The sequence below is a fragment of the Lepisosteus platostomus genome, chromosome 4 (genome assembly GCF_059453375.1).
Source record: "Lepisosteus platostomus isolate fLepPlt1 chromosome 4, fLepPlt1.hap1, whole genome shotgun sequence".
Lineage (NCBI taxonomy): Eukaryota > Metazoa > Chordata > Actinopteri > Semionotiformes > Lepisosteidae > Lepisosteus > Lepisosteus platostomus.
This window is the reverse complement of record NC_142614.1, coordinates 12,636,967-12,651,873: the sequence shown is the minus strand read 5'-3', so window position 1 is coordinate 12,651,873 and position 14,907 is coordinate 12,636,967. Positions and strand designations below refer to the sequence as shown.

The window sequence follows — 14,907 nt, the reverse complement described above, 5'->3', positions numbered from 1 at the left end:
ACCACAGAGTACAAGACTGGACCACTCCCTGGACAGGATGCCCACACACTCGCAGGGACAATTTAGATACCGCAATCAACCAAGCCATGACTGTGGTAATGAGGAGCGAAGAGAAGGACTTTGTCAGAGAAAACTCCATATGAACATGGGAGAGCAAGCAAAATCCACACAGGAGTCAGACAGTTCCAGTCACTACCCCAGAAGCACTCAGTATGCATTCACAATTTCAGCATTATTTAGCAATTTTACACATGAAGTATCAAACCATTTACTGGAGTGATCTGTATGACATACTTTGTTCAGGGGTAGAACAGCAGTATCTCAACTTTAAGTCCTCCAGCTCCATTCAACATATGAGCACACGTGTTCCTATTTGGGAATCCTAAAACCCAATTCTAAATATCGCTAAATAAAGAATTGAAAGAATGCATCGCTCATTTCTCTGAGCACTCGCAAATCTTTTTTTTTTTTGTTTCGGAGAAACAATGTTCTCTCTTCAGTTTCCCTGGAAATCACGGATCTGTCCGACTTTTTTTTCTTGGCGCGAGAGTGCTGCAGTTTAATTAGCCAACAGAAATCCTCACACAGGTAGCGTCAGAGGTAGGAAAGTCTGCGCTTGTGCAAAATATACAGCCAGATACAGCGGATACAGCGGAATCGAAACTGATCAGGGAGTAGCTTATTTTATTCTACGCGTTCTCCTACACCCAGAGTAATGTTAACTTCTCCCGCTCTCCCTTCCAATAATACATGTGAGTGCCATATTTAGACGTGAGTTCAGAAAGGAGGAGAACGGTACAGTATGATTTTTTTTTCTAGCACAGCACTCGGTATAGTATTTGGGACTTTTTTACTCGCAGACATTGAACATACAGAGTTGTGTTTACAAAGATCTCCAGTTAAATCACCAGCTGACGGCTGAAGAGTATGGAAGCCCGTTTCCGCCAGGGGGTAAAAAAAAAGCTAAAGAAAGTCTTCTTTAGCTCAGCCGGCAAGACCTGGGTTCGAGCCAATGCAGTGAGGCACGAACTACTTCTATAACCCAAATCCATTACAATAACAAAAGGACAGACAATGAAATGTGGGCCATTTCGAAGTCGCAAATGTGAGATATAAAGTCGGCATTCTGAGATACAAAGTCGCAGTTGCGAGATACCACAGCGCGGTTTTTTTTTTTATTCCCTGGCGGAAAAGGGCTTCCATAGTAGAGCGCTAGCACTACACAACTAGCATGTTTCTTTGAATCGAAAAGAGAAACAAAGTGCAGAAACAGTTTTGTACCCTTAATCATCTTTAAGGTATAAAGGAGCATATACAGTTAAGTCGATGAATACATGTTATTTCAGAATGAAAAGAATATTAACAGTAATACACGATCGACACGAGTAGAAACCGCGTTGAAGCTCATACCCTGGATTCTTTCAGGAAAAGGCGGGATGAGATTCTGAGATCAATTGAAAACTATCAAACGTGCTGATGATCTCTTATTTGTGACCTTTCTTGTGTTAAAGCCTCCGAACGGAAATACGGTACACGAATGACATTACCGCACACTTTTTACAAAATTCGGGCAGTGTCCGCCTTTTTTTTGTATTCTTGGGGAAATGTATTCGCTCAAACAAAGTGTATTGCGGGAGTCCTTATAGACCAGGAGTGGGCAAACTTTTTTGTCCCAAGGGCCACATACGTTTGAAACTATAAAGTGGAGCACTTCAGGCTGCTGTTTTAGATAGCCTATGCCCTATATAAGTTTAGAATCCAACATAGGCTTATTAGTTCAAGGTTAACGATAACCTGAGAGAAAAAAAAAATATTTTAAATATAAAAAAAATAAAATTCTATAAAACGTGACCTCACAAGCTAAGTCTTAACCGATTACCTCGACCCGATACCTATGACGCCCCTGACCGACAATAGCACCCCTAGGTGACGCGATGCACAGTTTGGATTCACTGTGGTAAAACGTTCGTGCGCCATCTTGTGGCACGAATAATGACATTTAAGGAAAAACGGCACCAAACAAAGTGGAATACGGCGAATATTGACTAATTTATTTTTTTTTCCTTTAAGGGCCGGTTAAAACTGGCTGGCAGGTCGGATGCGGCCTGCGGAACGTAGTTAGCACGCAGGTGTTATAGACTGTTAGTCACAGCAGGGGTAGTTTAGCTGTTTTTGTCACAGCCTTAGTCAATGTGAATTTCAAGCAAAGATTCAATCAAAAAGACCAAGGAGATTCAAAATCACTTTAGGCATAAAGTTGTAGAAAAGCTGGCTGCCTCTGATTCACCAACAGAAAGAATGTCTGGATTGATTTAATAAAAGTATTTCTAATGGCAATAGTAACATTTTCACTTAAGTTTCAATGAACAAATTAGATATTGGTACAGATGGGTTAAGTACAGTACATTAGACCTTTAAGTTCTGAATTTATTGAGACAGAGAATACCTGAAATGTACTGTATGTTTGTTTCTTTTGGTATTATTTTCTATTCTAAGTTAATGTGCTTGTCTCCAACAAAAATCCAGTGCCGAGAACACAAACTATTTTACTGTAAGGGGTATGGTAAGTTGATTGGGTATGCCCACACTGATTTTCTTTTCAATTTCTCTTTTTCAGTTAACCTGTAATTATCTTGAAATGGATCAGGACAGCCCTAAAGGTAAGTCATTCGGTGCATATCTGAGATCAATCGACCAATTTACTACTGTGTTGTAGCAGTTAAAATTACAATGTGTGAAGCGGTCAATGTGGAGAGGAGATGAACAGTAGACTGTAGATCTGTAGACATCAGTGTGATCAGAAGTGTTGAGGAGGTGATCAGCAGAATGTAGATCTACAGGTGTTAGTATGAACAGGATTGTTGAGGAGGTGATTAATAGACAGTAGATCTACAGGTGTCAATGCGATCAGGGGACTGTGGGGAAGGTGATCAGCAAGCTGTAGAAGTACAGCTGTCAGTTTGATCAGCGGAGTGTGGAGGAGGTGATCAGTAGACTGTAGATCTCCTGGTGTCAGTGTGATCACAGGAGTAAGGAGGTGGTAGGTGATCAGTAGAATGTAGATCCCTTAGTGTCAGGGCTAACAAGAGTGTTTGGGAGGTGATCAGTAGACTGTAGATCTCCAGGTGTCAGTGTGATTAGGAGTGTAAAGGAGGTGAACAGTAGACTGTAGATCTACAGGCGTCAGTGTGTTACATAACCATGGAGCATCCAGTTAACTAGTGATCTTTCCAAACTGATTGGAAGTTTTGAAAGCGACTAATTTTTAGAAAAAAAAACACATTTGGGTCAGAAATTACATATCTTATTAACAGACTCCATAAATGTCCCTGCGAGCACTACAGGAACTTCCTTTCTCTGGTACAGAGTTGCAGACTACGGCAGATAATTTTTGTGTAAAAAAACTGTAGTGTGCAAAATTAATCTGTCATAGAAGTATATAGGTCACACAGTGTCAGCACATATAATTCAATAAACACAGGTAGGCAATCAATGTGTGACAAGGCACTGAAACAGTGCTTCTTTTCTGTCAGGGGTGGCCAATCATGGCTTGCTGTCCATTCAACGACTGGAGGACTGATGTATCTTCAGATTTTCACCTCAACTCAACTGGACTATGATTGCCCTACTCAGTTATAAATGCTGTCAGTTAAAAAATGTTCAAGGGCTGACAAGGCAATCCCCTGAGTACACACTTTGTGAGGAGTGACAGCAAGCCACAAATCAAGTTCACGTTTATTTTTCATTCCAGCCATATACAAGTATACAGTGGAATGAAATATCGTTCCTCCTAGTCCACAGTGCAAACACAGACGGGATAGACAGGACACTGACATAGACATTGTAGACAGGATACACATAGTGCAAAGTGCAGATAGTGCAAATTACAAGGTAAATACATAATACAATATACACAACCCACTGGGGGGATTTAGACCCTGTTTCTGGAATTGGGGTGGGTGCAAGTAGATTCCAGGGTGTTGAGGAGCCTGACAGCTTGCAGGAAGAAGCTGTTACAGAGTCTGGTGGAGCTGGCCTGCACACTGCGATATCTTTTCCCAGACGGTAGGAGGGCAAAGAGTTTGTGGGAGGAGTGGGAGGGGTCATCTACTATACTGGAGGCCTTGTGTAAGCAGTGTTTGTGATAGGTGACAGAAATGGAAGGGAGGTAGGCTCCAATGATCTTTTCAGCTGTGTCCACAATTCGTTGCAGGGTCTTGCAGTCTGAAGTGTTGCAATTCCCAAACCAAACAGTGATCCAGCTGGTCAAGGTGCTCTCAATGGTGCTTCTGTAGAGAGTGGGAAGAATGGGCAGGGGAAGGTTTGACCTCCTCAGTCACTGCAGGAAATAGAGATGCTGCTGTGCTTTCTTGGCTAGGAAGGTGGTATTGAGGGACCAAGTGAGGTCATCAGTAATGTGTACACCAAGAAACTTGGTGCTTCTAACTGTCTCCACAGGGGAGTAATTGGTGTACAGTGGGGAGTGATCAGCGTGGGCCCTCCTGAAGTCAATGATTATCTCTTTTGTTTTGTTTACATTAAGAGATAGGTTGTTGTTTGTGTACCAGTCCACTAGTTGCTCCACCTCCTCCCTGTTTGTTGACTCATCGTTGTTGCTAACTAATGCACACATAGATTGAAATGCTCAATTTCCCAGAGTGCTCTTGTAGTAATCAAATATAGATTGTACAGATAGCATACATAGATTGAAACCCTTAGTTTGTCCTGATTAAACAGGTTTTGAAAGTACAGTATAGTCCTCTTGTAAGCAGAGTAGTATTAATCTTTACTTGTGATGGTATTCAGGGGTCATTAATGATTTGGGGCTTAACTCTATTAGTAACATTTTAAAGCATGCCATCCCTTTCTAAGGCAATATCAATTCTGCATAAAATCAATACTGACAGGAATTATTGAACTTTAAGTCATTTCTGTTTCATTATTTGAGGTAGAAGACATACGATCAACCGCCTTCCTTCCTCAGCAGAGTCCCATTACTGCCTGAGCCCAAACCCAATACTGAGATGCACACAGACACCCTTTTCACTTGTATAGTTCAGGACCGTGGACCTGACTCCAAGGATTGGAGTATGAGAATTTGTTAGGAGGAGAGGTTTTTTTTCAGTCTTTCAGAAGGCAAGGTATTCTGTCTAAAATGATATTTTAAGTGCCAGTCAGAGGTATAGTGAAACATACAGCTGTGACTCTTATGCTGACTCTTCTATAACCTGAAATGGTTTTTGTTTCAGATTTCCAGAAAGACAGCTGCAGCGAAATTAACCTACAAGAGGCATTTGCATCCATCATCGAGTATAGGAATCTGGAAGATATAAAACAGGTCGCTGACACCCTGCTGTCAGCAGGGCAAATAAACAAATCAGAACTTGAAGTGTTGGCACAGAAAGATGATCTACGGAATTTCATGTTAATGATCCTAAAGAAACCAAATAAAGTCCAGCAATTGTTCTTAAAAACCCTAAAAAAGAAAAATCCTCCTGTGTATGAGCAAGTCATGGAAAACGGTAAGTGGTATCATTGGTGTCATGTGAGCATCTGCCTTAGTGTCTATATAAGGACATAGTCTATAAAGTAAACCCTGTAAAGCGCAGAGTGGAGTGTCCAGAAAAGTGCTGTATAAGTGTAAGCAATTATAATTATAATTATAGTCTATCTCGTAGGTATGCAACTCCGGTACCTGAGGGCCAGATTTCAATAGGTTTTTCACAAAGTGTTAAACCAATGATCAACTCAATTAGGTCATCAAGACCAGGCGTGTAGCACAACAGTGTGCCCCCTCCAGGTCTGGAGGACTTCAACTTCTCTTCTGTCTGATGCAGTTTAAATATTTTGATAGATTCCAGATGGTGTGAGGACCAATAATACTCGCTCCCATTCTGGAAACCGATTGCCCTTATTTTCTTAATAATGTTGTTAATAACACTCCAAAACAATGAACAGCTCTGCCCAGCACGAGACCCCCGGACCCAGAACAGGGGGAGGGTGCACCCCCTTCCTCCCTCCTATTCTCTGAAAATGCTCAGTATGTCCTCAGGAGCAGGCAGTCAATCAAGGAATCCCAGTCGCAGTCGGTTAGTTACATGATTCAACCTAAAACTTATAACAATAGATCCCAGCCTGGTTGAGGCATTCTGGTGGCCAGTTTACAAGTCCCAATTTACAGCAGCACTTCATAGGAGTATTATAGTCCCCTCCCCCTTTGGGTACTCTAGGCAGGTCCAGGTCAGGGCAGACTCCCTCATACACACCCTAGAAACTTACCTATAGTAAGAAATGCATTACAATAGCCAGCTACTTATGTGAAATATTACTTTTTACAATTAACAAGAACTTGGGGAGGAATTATTTTAAAAATCAACTACAGTTGGTTTTTCAGAGGCAGAGTGTGGGTGGGAGGGTGTGAACGGAGAGAGGGGGTGCAGGCAGATGGATAGTGTGCTAGAATGCTCCAGTGGGAGAACGCCTGCCCATAACCTGCAGGGAGAGTGCTGGAGTGAAATAGTTTGAGCTGGGAAGGCAGGAGAGAGCTGTGGGTTTGATGTGAAGCTCCCTGAGGACAGTCACAGCCACTGAAAAGAACCTATTGTCCCACAGAGGAATAATACATGAGCTGGCAGAGACTGGGAAAAAATTCAAACTTTGTTTAGTCAATGCTCCAGAAGAATCTGTAGGTGACCATGTCAGGAAAATATTGCTTGAAGAGTGACATGTGTGCTTGCATGGGTGACTCATAGCTAAGAGTTAGCTAGGAGCTCATTAGGCAACTAATTGGGTAGATTGGGACAATCTGACTGACTGCCAGATTGAAAGATACTGGGTGTAATTGAGAGACATCCCTACCTTGTTTGCACGGGCTTGGAGGAAGCCTGAGAGTTTGTGTGAATGTTCAGGTGACCCCTTACAACAGCCGGTCCCAGCCCAGGCATGACAATAATGCTATTTACATATATAGATTCTAATACATACAGTATTCACCCTATTCCACTGATGTCCTATTTTTTTAATTCTAAATTATATTTGCATATTTCCTTTAAGTGAATATTTTCTGCCAAACTAGGATGCACAAACTCAGTACGTTTATGGTAATATTTAATATGTTAAATATCAAGAACTGACTAACACAAATACTGTATACCTCTATAATTCCTCACATCTTGGGTGCATATTGAAACATGAGGATTTCATTCAGTCTTCTGATGCCAAACTCTCGCTGCTTATTTGGCTCATCTTGACAGCCTGCTGTGAGAAGGGTCATTTGTTTCTTATTAATGTGACTATAACTTAGGCATGTGTGTCTTCATTTTCAGCTCGTGACCTAAAAAGAAAAGCTCTGCTAAAAGACCAATCCATCAGCTCACAAGGTCAGTCCAATAAAACAGATTGCCCTTCACCGTTTTTATTTGCGTTCTCAGTCCCTCACCCTCTGTGCAGGTTTGCTCAGCCTGCTTTATGTTAAAAATAAGCTTAGTGACCTTAATTCTAATTATCTGTTTTATTAATGTTCTCTGATGTGAAAATGTGAAATATTAAATAAAGTAATGAGTCAGGGGTCGTCACTTCCATACAAAAGGCTGCAGGAAAATCAACATGTGGATAGATCTAATGATAACTATGACCTTATATTCTTTAGTTTATTTATATACACACACCAAACACTCCTGTCTGGCGAACTGCACTCAGAATGAGGCGGCACAGGTGCGTGGCTGATTGCACTGCAATGTGAACAATCAAGCAATCAGGACTGAAAAATGCTGATTCCTCTTTCAATCTTTTGCAGAACCGAGGAGAAGAAAGGGATCCAGCAGCATAGATGACGTCCCAGCAAGTGAGCAACTAAAACAGTAAAAATTAAAGTCATGTTCTATATTTGAACAGAGCGTCTCAAAGTGCATTGCATTTTCTCCTGGAGCTCTTGTTTCTTACTGCCTTTGAAAGACACATTGGCTAGGAAAAATGGGGAAAAAAAGGGTTCATCGTTGATGTTTGAGGTGATGTTCCTGATTTCACTGCTGCAACTCAGGCTTGCAGAACCTTTTCAAAACCTGACACTGAATGAGATGTTTGTGGGAAAAGGAAATTGAGACATAAAAACTGTACAATCATGGTATCACATATAAGAGGTGAAGTCACATGTATGAGATGAAGGGTGACAGTGTTGTGGAATCTCTGTGTCTGGCTTCCTTTCAGCAGTCTCTTGCATAAGCCTTCTTTCCCACAGCACAGCGAGAAAAAGGTCCGGTTTGCTATTATTTTACAGACTTCAGAAATTACTAGACATACTACATGCTGGCATATTTCCACTATTTTGGACATGATGGATTTTTTATATTTCATTAGGGTGATGTAACTGCTATCTGTGACCTATCTGCTTGTCTTGTGTTGTGCATGTACTGTACATATTTCTTAATGAGATCATCTTAAAGGCAGGTATCTTATTGTGGATGGAGAACTTTCTGTGTGTTTCTTGCAGAGAGGAAATCCCCTGGATCAAGTTTGGCTCAGGCTCAGGGAGAAGAAGATGTGGACTCAGCTCTTGGCCTGAGTAAGTCTGCAGAGATATTGAAAGAGACCTGTGTTTCTTCAGCACTTAATGTTTCTACATGGGCAAACAGACACCAGTGTAGCACAGCACATCATTTGGGAATAAGGGCCAGGTCAGTGCTTCTGTAACACCTTGACTACAAACCTCAATTTGCTAGACATGTATTTGATCTCCAGATTTGAATTCCTGATATTTCTCTTTGATGACCAATCTCCTGGAGTTCCCACCAAAACCTGCAGTCACATGTCCTAAATACTTACTGCAAGCACAAAAATGTGTTTTCTGCAAATGACTGCCAAATATTCACCCTTTTGTTTTCAGAGAAAACATAACAATGATTCCTGTTATTTCTGAAAATCTAAGGCACTGGAGTGTTTAATAAACCTGGGGAAGGGGAATGAGCTGCATCTCCTGAATGACTGTGAGAGTCTGGTTAGACAGACTTCCCCAGGTACAGACGGTTCCCTAATTGCCTTCTGAGAATGCAGAGAATGTATTCCTGGTACTGTCTCAATGCCGCCCTCTGGTGGGTCATCTGCTTTTCCACAGTGCTCCAGTTACTCAGTTTTCTCTCGGAGACCCGTTCTCTCCCATTCACAGCAAGCACCTTGTGATTTACAGTACAGATGAAGCACTGGGAAGGAGAGAGAAGGAGTTAGTGGGTGGAGTTAGTGGGGCTGTAATATCCTGGGGTAAAAGAAACACTGTATGTTCAGAATTCCAGCAGCTCTTGATGGTTGTGTGAGAATGAAAGAATCAAGCCTCCAGACACCTTGTATTAAACTTCATTAAACTGCATCTGTAAAATAATACATAATGTACGGAACAACTTTTAACAGCTACTGTGAAACGGCAGATCCTTACATAAATTACCTACTAGCAAACAAATTACCTAGACGGGCTGAATGGCTTTCCCATTTTTTATGTTCGAGCTTCCATGTTACAAATACCATTCATATGCACCTGCGGCAGATAGGAACAGACAAACGAGTCACATTTTCATGTTTTTTAAAAGAAATAGAGAATCCTGCATTTAAGTCTGTAAAAGTGGCATCGCAGAAATGAAGATTCAGTTAACCAGTCAAGTGGGAGTTCTATTCAAGAACCATTTAGGAAGAGTACCTGCATTTTTTACTTCTTATCTGTTTCTTTGTTGCTCTTCCAGGTGGTTACACCCTCTCGAAGATGGAGGAATATGTGGACAGGCCAGGGAATGGTGAAGAATTAATAAAGAAACTGAGGGAAAAGCTGGAGGAGGGAGAGATGGAGAAACTGGAAAACAAGCTGAGACACATGCAGACAAAAAATGGCTTCATTTTAAACTGGAGCACCGCCTATGTGCTGGATTCCAATCAGGAGCTGAAGAAATTCCTGGATGGCCGCCAGGTTAAATTTCCCAAAATTCCCAAGTTTTTTCGGGTGAGGCAGAACCAGCAAGATGACCCATCTCTCAAAAACTCTGACAGGTTTTGCATTCCAGGAGAGTCTGTGCCAAAAGCGCCCTGTGGCATCAGCCCTGGCAAGCTCTCTGGAAAATGTGTGGAAGAGACAGCAAGTGAGTCTGCTGTAGATGTCGGGTACCAGCCAGGAGAGTACACCAGGAAAAGCCCATTTCCAGAGGGTAAGTCATGTTCAACCAATGGTCTCTGTGCGGTGACAAAGGCAGAGGAACAGGGAGGCATCAACAAAGGGACAGGAAAGATATCTCAGAAGAAGCAGAATAACCATCACAGGAAAAGGTCAATGCTGGAGAAGTGGGGGAGGGACCAAGTCCCTCACCTGAAAGAAAGCATCAGTGAGGAGGAGAAGATGGGGTTAATTCGAGCAAGGATCTCAATCATAAACTTTAAGGAGCACAAACTTTGCCCCTGTCTGGTGGCTAAGCACTGTCTGGTGTTTGAAGATCCTGAAACCAGAAAGCGAAGGATCATAGAGATTGGGGAAGGGGAGAAAATCCTGATGATAAATAATACAGACTTTGTTGCGAAGTTCAGGTTCAAGCTGCAGTTCCAGATGGGGGTGTTTGGAAACGTCTGTGAGACTCATGTGGTCTTACCTGAAGAAAAATCCCGTACAGTCCCTTACAATGAGGTTCAATTTAAGGAGATGCTCAAAACATTCGAGAAATATATCCAGGGGGGCGTGCTCCCAGCGCTTGCTGTGCTTAAGAAGGTTCAGAGGGAGACCGACTTGTTCTAAGACAACTTGGGAATCCACTGTAACAGACTAGGAGGCGATCCTTGGAACCCAAGGCTTCCATTGTATTGGATTAAATAATATCAATATCAATATAATAATATCAGATAATGATTATAATATTATAATTATTATAATATTTATCATAATCTGTCCGCATACAGGCTGATAATTATTACAGATAATATCAATCAATATGTGGACTATGTTACTGGCTACATCAGTAAATACATTGAAGATGTGGTTCCCAAGATTACTGTTCGCGCGTATCCAAATCGGAAACCATGGATAAATGGTGAGATACGCGCCAAACTTAAAGCTCGGACAGCTGCTTTCAATTCTGCCAATATGGATAGATACAAAAAATCCAGATATGACATCAGGAAAGCCATCAAAATAGCTAATACAACTATAGAGTTAAATTAGAGTCATATTATCATGGCTGCAACACACGGAACATGTGGAGTGGTACTGTATACGCACCATTACAGACTACAAAACGCAATCCAGCTATATCGCACAACAGTCTGCCTCTCTTCCTGATGACCTCAACTCATTCTATGCTCGGTTTGAGGTCAGTAACGCTGATCAAGCCAGGAGGATTCCTGAAATCCAAGACAGAAACCCACTGATCATATCCAGAGCGGATGTGTGTAAAGTTTCTAAAAAGAGCAATCCACACCAGGCTCCTGGCCATGATGCATTCCTGGCTGTGTTCTGAAGGCATGGGCAGACCAGCCCCCCCCCCCCCCCCCTGGTGAGCTCATAGAAAAGACATTTCATTGCCAGCAACTACTGGTGCATGCTGTACTGTTGTGCATTTGATAAATAAACTTTGATTGATTGATTGATTGATTGATTGGTTCCAATGATCAAGAAATACTGAACAAATTATTTCAATACAAACCCAAGACTACCATTGTGAGTCAGTGAAATCTTCTGCTCAGAGAGCTGGATGGGTTGCAGTTTTGAGTCCAGGCTTTGCCACTACATCACTGTAGCTGGGGCTTCCTGGGGAGTAGCTGGGGTTAGCTCGGGAGGTGCACGTGACCATGAGGAAACCTCAGCTCGTCATACTTCAGTAACCCCTGTCTGGAGTCAGGCACCAGTGCCCTTCTGGTCTTCACACCAAGAGCAGTGCCAGACTGATGGAAGAGAAGAAGGGATGAGGCAATGAGAATGGGGCATGTCAGGAACATTAAGAATGTTATTTTCATTCTCACATAGAGGAATGGCATTGTGCTTAGGATATCTGCTTCTTAGCACTTAGGTCTGGGGGCTGATTGTGGAATGAATGTTTAGAGTTTGCATGATCCCCTTGTGAATCCATGCTAATTCTCTGGGTGCTACGATTTCTTCACTGAGGAATGCTGTTTTAATTGACGTTACTAAATTGGGTGGGTATGTGCGTGTCAGGGGGGTCCCTGCACTGGACTAGTCTGCCGTCCGGGGAGCAGTTTTGCCTCCTATGCTGTGCTAGCCGGATGGAGGATCACAAGAAACTAGAAGGCAGAACAAATTCTCGGCAGTGAGATACACACCAATCTAAATTTACTGTAACTCTTTTACAGGTCAATCAAAGTCTTTGGATCGTGACACAGAGCCTGCACATGTCACACCTGAGCTCTTAAATTAAGCTGTTTATTGAATAATAATTCTCATATTGCAAGAACAGAAGAACCAGTATACATGATAATACAAATGATTTAAGATTTGGATTAATCACCAGCTCAGAGGGTTATGAAACTGTGTCTGCACAAGGTCAATTATAAAATAGTTAACTTAGGGTCTCAGGTTCAAGATGAATTGTGAATGCTAAAATGTAACATGTTCTTCTCAGAACTTGTCAACAGTTGTACAGACTCCATGATCCAGGTATTAGAGATGTGTGGCAGGCTGATTTCCAGTGCAGCTGTGAGCAGTGTTCCCACTGTGTGACCTGAGCTCATCAGTTCCCAGGAGCTCAGCAGGGCGGGGCTGTAGTGGGGTGGGACACCTCTAAGGAAAACCAAGCTGCTGCTGTATGGGATGTTGGTAAACCAGTAAGTGGAGCTCTTCCCTCTGGCCCAGAATTTGCAATTTTACCACCCAATATAGTGACACAGGAGACACTGTTCTGTAGGAGGCGCTGTTGTTCAGCAGAGACATTAAACTGAGGTCTTACTACTTGGCAATGAAGGAGCCCGTGGCTCTTTGAAAGAGATGGAATATTAACCCTGGTGTGCTGATATAATAACTTTTTATTTTATCATTTTATTATCAAAAGCATCTTTAAGCATTAACAAGGACTGCAGAGTAGCACTAATAAAAAAATCATTAATCAAACAATTAAACCACTTAAGAGGCTATGAGCTGTAGGTAGCCTGTTTGGTAGCTAGTATTTTTCCATGAAAGAAGCTAGAGCTTCAGCTTCTGAAGTCGGTACTAACATCAGCTTAGTACTGACCTGTGTCTAAGAAGTATTCATTCAGCACAAACCTGTCAGAAGATTTCCAAAACCAGTCCAGAACCTGTGACCTCAGCCCCGTAACTCGGCTCCATACCACCTCCAGATTCCCTCACAGTAACGCAGTCTCCCAGCCTGATTCGGTCCAGGAGACTGCGCTTGCCTAACTCAGTCCTGTTCTCAAACCCCACGGTCCTGCTCCGTCTCCGTTCCTCCTCAGCTGTATCCAGTAGATCCCAAGCATCAGTCCTTCAGCTTTCTCCTCCAGCCTCTGGAGATCACTTTCCCAAAATGTCTGTAAGACGCAACTATCAGCTTCAGCTAGCCGCCCCATAACACCATCCTTACATAATAGAATACAATAAATTAATAGAAATGTGTGTGTTGGACATTGTGGGAATCTATTCAGTAATTATCAATGATAAAGGTTGCTCAACACTTAACGTGCAGATTACTGACAACATTCAAACATCAAGGAATGTGTGTTTTGTTGCAATTAAAAAATATGATTAGCCAGCATGAGTTACTGCCAGTCCTTAAGCAGAAAGCATCTCTGCTTCATGTGAGTGTTATTTATAAGGTCTATGTTGTTCAGCAGGAGTTTGTCCTGAAAAACGGATCCGTGTGAATTTGACCCAGGAACTCCAGTTTCCAGATTAACATATAGGTGGCTCTCTTATTGAAACCCAGGTTTGGCCTGTCTAACTCTGTAAAAGAACCCTGTGGAAAATTGGGTCTTCAGAATCTCTTCATTGTAATTGAGCATGCACTCTATAAAGGCACTATAAGGATAAAAGTTTTCACTCTGACTGATCACCTGGTCTTCCACGGTGATATCGACTTGGCTGAAAATGGAGGAGATGGGGTAATTCACCACGCTCACTCAGGTTCGTGCCTGAATGTCTGCGCCTTCAGGATCCATTACTTTGCAGGTCAAATAGAGCAGCGTGTTGTAATAAAGTATTTGCGTTGCATTTAAATTTGACTCTCCAGCCACGAACTTCTAATTTTGAGTGCTACGTGCTGTAAATCTTGTAAATCCAGAGAAAATTATTCACGACTTGTTAATGCATTGGGAGCAAATGCGACATCTTAATTGTAAATCTCCAACCTAATTGTAACGAACAAACGGAATAAAGCAGGAGACCATCGAGCCAGTGCTTAGTGCGGTAATATGATTGTTTTTGTTTGTTTTCCCAAGCAGAAACTAAAGGGTGCTCTGATTCGGAATATCGAATCATTCGTACCAGTGAGATAATATGTAGTTCAAGTAGGTACTGTAGCTGCGTCAGCCTGCATAGGCTGCAAAGGAACAAGTAAAGGTTTATTCCATGCTGAAAAGAGAAGAAAAGAAACACAACGTTTCGGTTGTGAAGCCTTCTTCAGGTGATATTTTGTCGTATTCATTGCTGAATGATCGTGATAATTTTACGTAAGGTTTTAATAAATGTAAGTATACTAAAATATTCCAGATGGGGCTCTTACAGACCGATGCGATATTCAATAAAAGTAAACGGATGCTGTTTGAATTAGATCATGCGGCGACACAGTGGGTTAACAGTATACAGTATTTATATTTGTATATATATATGATAAAGAGACATGCTGAGGCGCTTAACAGCAACACAGCTTAACGCTTAACTCATTTTTTATGACAGGCTTGAGCTTCGTCTACGTGTACGAAATCAGACCGTTCGGGCTAGTT

At 42.0% G+C, this 14,907-nt stretch overlaps 1 protein-coding gene across 2 annotated transcripts; it reads left to right on the top strand.

The window, feature by feature from the left end:
* The first annotated feature begins 400 nt into the window (after positions 1-400).
* On the top strand, positions 401-11,604 carry LOC148672724 (uncharacterized). Of its 2 annotated transcripts, XM_088628571.1 has the most exons (7): positions 401-795; positions 2,618-2,660; positions 5,250-5,522; positions 7,326-7,379; positions 7,796-7,843; positions 8,489-8,560; positions 9,726-11,604. In XM_088628571.1, exons 2-7 carry the CDS (start codon positions 2,639-2,641, stop codon positions 10,757-10,759), a joined length of 1,503 nt encoding a protein of 500 aa, XP_088484697.1. In that variant the 5' UTR covers positions 401-795; positions 2,618-2,638; the 3' UTR covers positions 10,760-11,604. The 2 variants fall into 2 exon arrangements, with proteins under 2 accessions (XP_088484697.1, XP_088484698.1); XM_088628572.1 differs by lacking the exon at positions 7,326-7,379.
* Positions 11,605-14,907: the final 3,303 nt, after the last annotated feature.